Raw genomic sequence first — 8,935 nt, 5'->3', positions numbered from 1 at the left:
TACACACATGTCGTCTGTTTTCAACTGCTAAACAAGTCTACAGTACATATATTGTCCCCCATGCCAAACAATGTCATTTTGTAAATGCCATATCTCAATGGCAAGATGCATCATTCACGCACGTTTTGTCGAAACTGTCTCAGTGGTGTCGCATGTGACATACAAATATATATATCATATATGCCATTTAGCTGACGCTTTTATCCAAAGGAACTTACATTGCAGTGAGTGCGTACATTTCAGTATATATGGTCCCAGTAGGAATCAAACCCATAACCTAAGCGTTGTTAGCGCCATGCTCTACCAACTGAGCCACAGAGGACCATGCTCTACCAACGGATCCACAGTCCCCTCCCCTATACTGTATGTCATCGTGGGGAACAACAATAATAAACAGTTTTGATATCCTACAGTGTACCATGTTCGCAATGCAGAGAGAATGCAGTTCTGTGGCTTCATGATTGACTGAATGTCTCTCAGCCTTCATCTCTCATTCCTGCACTGCTTATGATGAGGCCTGCTGGCTGACTCAAGTTGCAGAGCAATCAACTGACTCATAGCTAGCCTCGCCGTCTCCCAGACTCCTGCAGACCTACTGGCTGAGGTAGAACTTACTGACTGTGGCGGGGAAACACCAGCGCCAGCACTGGGAACCACTGGATAAACACAATAACATGCAGATGTGTTAGCTGGTAGTAACGAGACACACACACACACACACACACACACACACACACACACACACACACACAAACCCGCACGTATGCATGCACTCAGACACACACATGCACACACACAAACACACACACACACACACACAAACACAAACCCGCAAGCAGACACACACACACACACACACACACAAACGCACACACACACGCACATGCATGCACACACACACACACACCGCTGAAACTCACAGAGTCACACGGTCTGTGCTACACTTTACAGGGCGAAGAGGAAAAAAACAAAAAAAGCAAAGTGACATTCTTCAAGGTAGAGTAATTGGGACCAGCTTATGGTAAAACATTCAAAATGATCCATTTCCTGCAATGCACTTAATCGTATTGAAATAGAGCAGCCTGCATAATATTTCACAGAGCAAAAAAGAAAAAAGAAAAAAAACATACAGTGAACTTAATCAGCTTGTGTGTTTGTTCTTTTAAACTCACTTGTCTTGACTGTTTTTCTTGCCGTCTCTTTTAAAGCTAGGTCAAGGAAAGGGCCATTATATGTTCAACCTCCATCATCCTTCACACTCAAAACACATTCCAGGCTATGGGTTAGCCTTTTAACGTGTGTGTGTGTGTGTCTGTGTGTGTGTGTGTGTGTGTGTGTGTGTGTGTGTGTGTGTGTCTGTGTGTGTGTGTGTGTGTGTGTGTGTGTGTGTGTGTGTGTGTGTGTGTGTGTGCGTGCGTGTGCGTGCACATGTGGGTGTGTGTTAGCCTTTTAACATCTGAGGGCAGGGCTGACACCAGAACAGGCTGGGCGACAACACAGGAACACAACCCAGATGATCTGACACTTCAGGATGAGAGGATTAGTCAACGGAAAGAGGCTCGTATTAATCTTACTACGCAGAACAAACATTTAACTTCCCCATAGAGAGAAAAAGGCATCAATATCGTAGAGTAGGGCAGAGTTGGACATTTGAATGACATACGTAATATACATGGTACTGTACTTGTAAAGGTCAACATCTTTTGAGGTGTCAGTCATTGCGATAGGTTGGTGTGGTGTATTTGAGTGTTGATATATAATAGTATGTGTGCACATATGTGTGTGCGCGTGCACATGAGTGTGTGTGTGTGTGTGTGTGTGTGTGTGTGCATGTATGTGTGCATGTGTCTGTGTGCATGTGTGTGTGTATGTATGTGTGTGTATGTGTGCACATATATATGTGTGTGTGCGTGTGTGTGTGTGTGTGTGTGTATGTGTGTGTATGTGTGCATGTATGTGTGTGTATGTGTGCACACATGTGTGTGTGTGTGTGTGTGTGTGTGTGTGTGTGTGTGTGTGTGTGTGTGTGTGTGTGTGTGTGAAGTCTCTTCACATCCTATGTAAACAGGCTCAAGGGGTGGCCCTAAGAGCCCAATTACACGCTCTCCTTGAGTAAACACAGACACAGTGTAGGGCTGTCGTTACTCTGCCCTCACCATAAAGCCCTGTGATTATCCCAGGGTTACTCCGACAGCTCCGGAGCTCCCTCACCTCAAGCCCCCGCCACGCCACCGCCCGATCTCACACACCCTTCTCCTCTTCCTCCTCAGCTCCGTCCATAGGCACGGGCTAGCGAGTCAAAGTAGACTCAACTGTCTGAAGCGTCGCTTCAGGCCTCAAGAGGTGTCGGCCCACCGTACATAGAATGCAGGTGCCATTGCGCTCCATGCAGATACATGGCACAGGTTAGATTGACCTACTGTGGCACTACACTCACTTCCTACAGAAATAATAAAATAAAAAAATCAATGTGTCTGGAGGGCCTAGAGTTTTTCTAGACCATGTGACCTTACCAAGGAATAACTGGTCCTGGTGACAAGTGAATACATATCTGGATGAATTTACTGACCCTATCTGTCTGTCTCTCTCTCTGTCTGTCTATCTGTCTGTCTCTCTCTCTGTCTCTCTCTAATTGCTGATAGAGTGTAATGTAAGTCATTAGGGAGGCTACCCTCTGGTCATGATGGCATTGCCCTGGAAACATCAGCAAAAGTGTCTGATATATTGATGCTAATTTCATGCAGATGTTGTCAAATATTGTTAGTGTTGTCATTGTAATTATTGCCTCATAAATGTGCCCTGTTCTGAGTGTTTTGACGTGCAATCTGGTGTCTTTAACAACTTCCAGACCATAGTGCCTGGGTGAAAATGCAAGCTCAAGGGACATTGCAACCAAGAGAGACAGAGAGAGAGAGAGAGAGAGAGAGAGAGAGAGAGAGAGAGAGAGAGAGAGAGAGAGGCAGTCCTTCTGCCATGCACTAATCTGAAGAACAACCTACTGGATAGGTGGAAGTGAAAGGCCAATAGGAGTCATCATCCAATAGACTGCGCTACACAAGAGAAAACAATGTAGCAGAAGTGCTTCAGGTATTCCAAACCATGCTGAAAGACATTTAGAGCACATACATTTAAAAAAAAAAAAAAACAACAACAACAAAGTACTGATGAAGTTGATATTTTGTTTCTATTCTTATAATGATACAGAATATATATTGAAAGGGGTTTCAATGTTTCAATGTTTCAATGTTTTACACACACAAAACAAAACAAAAAACATAAATGCTCCTTTGTAGTCAAACTAGTCAAATGTTATGATTGAGTTAACACACATCTTTCAACTGACAATGCACACACAAACATGAATGTGAATGTTGTACATTTTTAAAAACGTAATTACATTTAGGGCTGCTCTCTGCAAACCGATGTTGTAATATAAAAGGCTTATGCTGCCATCTAGCGGCAAATATTATTATTGCTCATGCACCTCTAAACACATCTGCCATGCAGATGAGGAATATTGCTACATATGAATACATCTTTTACCTTTGAAAGTTGAGATGTGATATTTAATACTGTGTCATCATATCATTTTAAACGTGTATTTGTGTCTACAGGACGTATGGGTATGATATTACAGGACAGTTCAGTACTGCAGTAACTTTGCAATGCTCTCAAATGACAACGCTCTCAAATGATAATTTTGATTCAGGATGAATCAACTGCAAGTACTTCTATTTTTTTTTATCCTGACTGATTAAAATAGTTTTAATCAAGTTTGTCGTGACTAGTACATGACAAGATAAGGGATAATCAAATCATGGGTAATACGATGGCCATTTCCTATATTTGCTCTAGCTTAACATACAATAAACCATGCTGATTGAATAGCCATCATATTATATAACATATAAACAATTGTGCCTCTGTGCAGTGCACAGAAGCAGATGCAGGAACTTCATATCCCACACGGACAAATATTTAATGATTTTGAACGATTCATATTGGAGCCAAACACATTGGGACCCTGTCCCAGCTGCATGCGAAATAGCCAATGGAAGTAGATGTAGGAGGGGGGTGGGAATTTGCTGTCGTTACGTCAACACCGCAGTCTCACTCCAGTAGCGGCGGCGCAGCACACCCAGCGAGCGCGCCTGTACTGTACCTCGAAAGATCTGACATTGAAGCGAAGGTAAGATTTCATGCAAGATGTCAACCGAATAAACTTAGACGTTTGTCCTTGTAGCATCTGAATACGAGTGTTTGACTTTCACAATCCGTCCGATCATGAATTAATTCCTGCCGCATTGTCCCAAAACTGGAGTGGGAGTCAATTCGCGATTTGGGGAGGCCTCCCACTGGTTGGCTGTAGCTCGGGACTGCTAACATCAACATAACAACAATCAGCAATATACCACGAGCTTATCAATTATGTATCAACATATGTACGATTGAAACAACCGTGTATGCATGCGGCAAATCGGTACAATCGGTAGCCACTGTTTGCTCGCTGGCTTGTTGCTATGACTCTTGGATGTGTCAACCAGCCTCAGTCATGCTAACACCTGAGCTAGCATTACCTAGCTTTGACAGCTCAATAATAACACTGAAAGCAAGGTCGCTGCTTGCCGATCTAGTGCAGCCGCTATCTGTTTTCATTACTCGGTAGCTTGTTTGACTTAGAAACAGTCTTGAATGCACACATTGGCTTTAGCCAGTGCTACATACCAGTGCTTAAAGTCTGTCCAGCTAAGTGCATCAGTGTCAATATTACGTGCAACTTTCAGCCCTTCATGGCACCAGGGTTGGGCTGTCTCCAATGTATACCAGCAACAATGATGCAGTGCAGAGTTCCCCATGCTCCTGCGAACTAAGTCGTCACTTTCTCGCTCAACACCGCAGTTGTAAACATCATCATCTCGTTCCTAGACTAGACACTTTCGCGCAACAGCCTGGAGGTTATAAACAGCATGACGTGGTCAAAATGCAATGCACTATTCAGGATTGTTTTATTTATTCATCAATTTGAATAAGAGATGGCTAAATTTGTATTCAGCTTCTTATTTGCAATGCTGTATGTAAACGGGTGTTGTTCTCCCTGTCACAACAATCATTGACACCACTTTTTCTTTGGTTGTCCTCTCTCTCTGCTCAAGCGTTAGGGAGACGTCAGCACCATGGCCACCGCATCCTCCCCGTCCCCGACCCTGGACCCAGACCTGGTGCGAGAGGTTCTGGAGTGCCCCATCTGCCTGGAGACCTACAACCAGGACCAGCTCCGGCCCAAACTCCTCCAGTGTGGCCACACCGTTTGCAGACAGTGCCTAGAGAAGCTGCTGGCCAGCACCATCAACGGTGTCCGCTGCCCCTTTTGCAGCAAAGTGTCCCGCATGTCCAGCATCTCCCAGCTGGCGGACAACCTCACCGTCCTCAAGATCCTCGACTGCGCCAGCTCCTGCAACACCGCCACTGCCCTCATGTGCAAGTCCTGCCGCAACCGCCTCCCTCGCCAGTACTGCTGCAACTGCGCCACGGTGCTCTGCGACCTCTGCAAAGGGGAGGGGCATCAGCAGCAGGGCCACACGGTCCAGCCGATCAGAGCTGCTGCCGAGCAGCGGCGTAAGGACCTGGGCGGGAAGCTGGCGGCGCTGAGGGAGGCGATGGGACACATTCAGAAGAAGAAGGCGGCCATCGACAGCGTGGCGAGGTCTATGAGGATGAAGTACCGCGGCGCACAGCAGGACTACGCACGGGCGGAGCTTCGTCTGCAGGAGGAGCTGGGGAGGTCACGGCGGGCCTTCGCTGCCTCCATGGCCGAGGTGGAGAAGCTCAACGGACAGATACTGGAGGAGCAGACCTACCTGCTCAATATCGCCGAGGTGCAGGTCAGTGGAGGGTGTCATTACTTTGTATACCGATATTACACATGCTACATTTGTGTCTGTTTCCATTATCTTATAGCACTTTCAATTTCAAGCTCGTACGTGTTTCACACATGTAGAGCTCTCTCTCTCTCTCTCTCTCTCTCCGACCTCCCTTTAGAGGCATATCAGTGAAATAAAAGCCCTCATTGCTACAAATGGCCCTGTGAAAGTGATAGCATGAATAAAACATATTTCCTCTCCTGCTTTTACAGGTGGTGTCCCGGTGTGACTACCTGACCATGCGTGTGAAGCAAAGCGACATCGTCCTGCTGGAGGAGGACGGAGGAGGGAATGATGAGGAGGAGCTGGACCTCCAGAGCAGCCTGCCCTCCCTGCTGAAGCTCCAGGACCCTGAGCTGGTCAAGACGGAGCACCCCACAGCCCTGGAGGTGGGCCAGCTCACCACCAAGCCCTGTACTGTTGACATGGACGAGGAAGAAGGGGCGCTGGAGCTGGGGATGGGGGCCGGGGTTGGAGTGGGGGCCATGGGGGGTGCAGGGGGGGTGGGAGCTCCTCTGGATCTCTACAGAGACATCGACATGGTCACAGCCGTGGAGGAGGCCGTGTGTGCCTCCCCGGGCAGCTTCAAGTCCAAGTCCATGGACGCAGGTGGCGGTCCGTCCCCCGGGGGTGCTGGGGGGGCTGGAGGAGGAGCGGGCGGCTCAGGGCTCCAGGTCTGCCAGTTTGTGAAGAAGATGGGCTGTAAGGGAAACCTCCCCGGCATGTTCAACCTCCCCGTTAGCATCTGTGTGACACCGCAGGGCGAGGTCCTGGTGGCCGACCGCGGTAACTACCGCATCCAGATCTTCAACCGCAAAGGCTTCCAGAAGGAGATCAGACGTAACCCCAGCAGCATTGACAACTTTGTCCTCAGCTTCCTGGGGGCCGACCTGCCCAACCTCATCCCCCTCTCCATCGCCATCACTGCCCAGGGCCTCATCGGGGTCACTGACAACTATGACAACTCTGTTAAGGTAGTTTATACTTGTATTTATCATACACAGCTATCACATTCTGCACCTCACCTTACCTGCATGTATGTACTTTTTTTGTACATTTTTATGTACATTTGTTTTCGTTTGTTTGTTGGTTTGCAGGTTTACACCACGGATGGACACTGCGTGGCGTGCCACAAGAACCAGCTTATTAAGCCGTGGGGCATCGCCGCCATGCCGTCCGGTCAGTTCGTGGTGTCGGACGTGGAGGGCGGCAAGCTGTGGTGCCTCGCCGTGGACCGCAACGTGGGCGTGGTCAACTACAACCGCCTGTGCTCGGCGGTGCGGCCCAAGTTTGTGACGTGCGATGCGGCGGGCACCGTCTACTTCACCCAGGGGCTGGGCCTGAACATCGAGAACCGCCACAACGAGCACCACCTGGAGGGAGGCTTCTCCATTGGCTCCGTGGGCACGGACGGGCAGCTGGGCAAACAGCTCAGCCATTTCTTCTCCGACACAGAGGACTTCCGCTGCATCACGGGCATGTGCGTGGACGCCAACGGGGACCTGCTGGTCACAGACAGCGGCAGGAAGGAAATCCTGCAGTTCCCCAAAGAGGGCGGCTTCAACATCCTGATCGCTGAAGGGCTGACGTGCCCGGTGGGAGTGGCTGTCACTCAGAAGGGACAGCTGATGGTGCTGGACTGCTGGGACCACTGTGTAAAGGTGTATACGTACTTACAGAGGAGGCGATCCTCTACCTGCTAGGAAGACAGAAATCCAACATGCGTGTGTGTGTGTGTGTGTGTGTGTGTGTGTGTGTGTGTGTGTGTGTGTGTGTGTGCGCGTGCGTGCATGCGTGTGTACATGCGTGCGTGCGCGTGCGTGTGTGTGTGTGTGGAAAGACAGTGTAAAGAAAACAGTTGATCTGTCACTTTAATATCAATGGCTGCATTCCAAACAACTCTTGCTCCTCCTCTGTGGTTCTCAGCCGTGATCATACCATGAACGCATATATGTAACTGATGACTGATTCTGGATCAGTTGGAAGGACTGGGGAGTGGGGGAGCATGTTGGAACTAAAGCCTGTGTCTACCATTCAAGCTGCCTCTGTTGATTGAGACTGATCACAGCACTATAGACAGCAATAATGCATCAGTGTTGTTGTCCACTTTGGAGGGTGGGTGTGTGTGTGTGTGTGTGCGGGGGTGGGGGGTGGGGGGGGTGGGGCACTGTTTCAATCAATGTGTGGAATTATTCAGTTTTAACTAATTATTCTGCTGTACTGTACAAAAATGAAAAGAGATTAATGATGATCAAAGATAATTGTTAAGCCTAATAATGTTTGGCAGGAAAGAACATGCGCTTACAGGACTTTGTGTCTATTGAGGAGGCCCAAAAAACCCTCTGAAGCCTCTAATGTATATGATGAGATCATAGACTTTGATCATTATAACCTGGCCATCAATAATAACGTGTGTATCATGTAGCCTGAACTGAAGCGGTTGTCCTGCAGTTGCTGACTGTGCAGTGTTGTAGCCCACTCCTGAGTCTGAAGCTTCAACCTGCAAATGAGCTATCCCCTATAGCCAGACAAAGCTTTTTTTTAATCCAAATGTAGTCCTTCAACTCTGGAAAAAATGACTGGAAATCGAGTGTAATACAATACATGTTGACGGTGCGCTTGGACCTCCTGTAGAGCAGGTTGTAACTGCCACTAAGCATAAGCAGCGCTCAGTGACTCACACTCCAGAAGTTGCCCTTAGGAACAGACCTAGGATCAGATGAACCTCCCTCCATTCTGACCTTAGTCATTATGGAGGGTAACTTCATCCTTCTCCGTAACTCCTCCAGTGACATTTGGGAGTTGAACTGTACTATAATATTAATGTTTTTTTTTTAAATTATTATTATTATGAAGCAATTCAGAAGAGCAAATCGGAGAAATCCAGGTGAAGCCTCATTTTTTGACAGTCATTATCCTGTTTGTTTGTTTGTTTATTTGTTTGTTAATGAGACGTTTCTTTGTGAAACAGGTTTGTCAAATCACCAAAGGATTTCAATATCAGGATATCTTGG

General features: G+C 47.6%; 2 protein-coding genes across 2 annotated transcripts in view; one reads left to right on the top strand and one right to left on the bottom strand.

Moving 5' to 3' along the window:
* The window catches only part of astn2 (astrotactin 2), a gene marked incomplete at both ends in the record, with an annotated part of 256,443 nt that overhangs the window by 43,824 nt on the left and 203,684 nt on the right, over positions 1–8,935 (bottom strand).
* Positions 4,158–8,020, top strand: trim32 (tripartite motif containing 32). The gene is made up of 4 exons (XM_083670701.1): positions 4,158–4,189; positions 5,154–5,882; positions 6,134–6,895; positions 7,019–8,020. The coding sequence occupies exons 2-4, from the start codon at positions 5,175–5,177 to the stop codon at positions 7,622–7,624; spliced, it is 2,076 nt and encodes a 691-aa protein (XP_083526827.1). The 5' UTR covers positions 4,158–4,189; positions 5,154–5,174; the 3' UTR covers positions 7,625–8,020.

Source organism: Argentina silus, assembly GCF_951799395.1.
Source record: "Argentina silus genome assembly, chromosome: 5".
Classification (NCBI taxonomy): Eukaryota; Metazoa; Chordata; class Actinopteri; order Argentiniformes; family Argentinidae; genus Argentina; species Argentina silus.
Note: the sequence above shows the minus strand (reverse complement) of the source record. Positions and strands in the feature narration are given on the sequence as shown.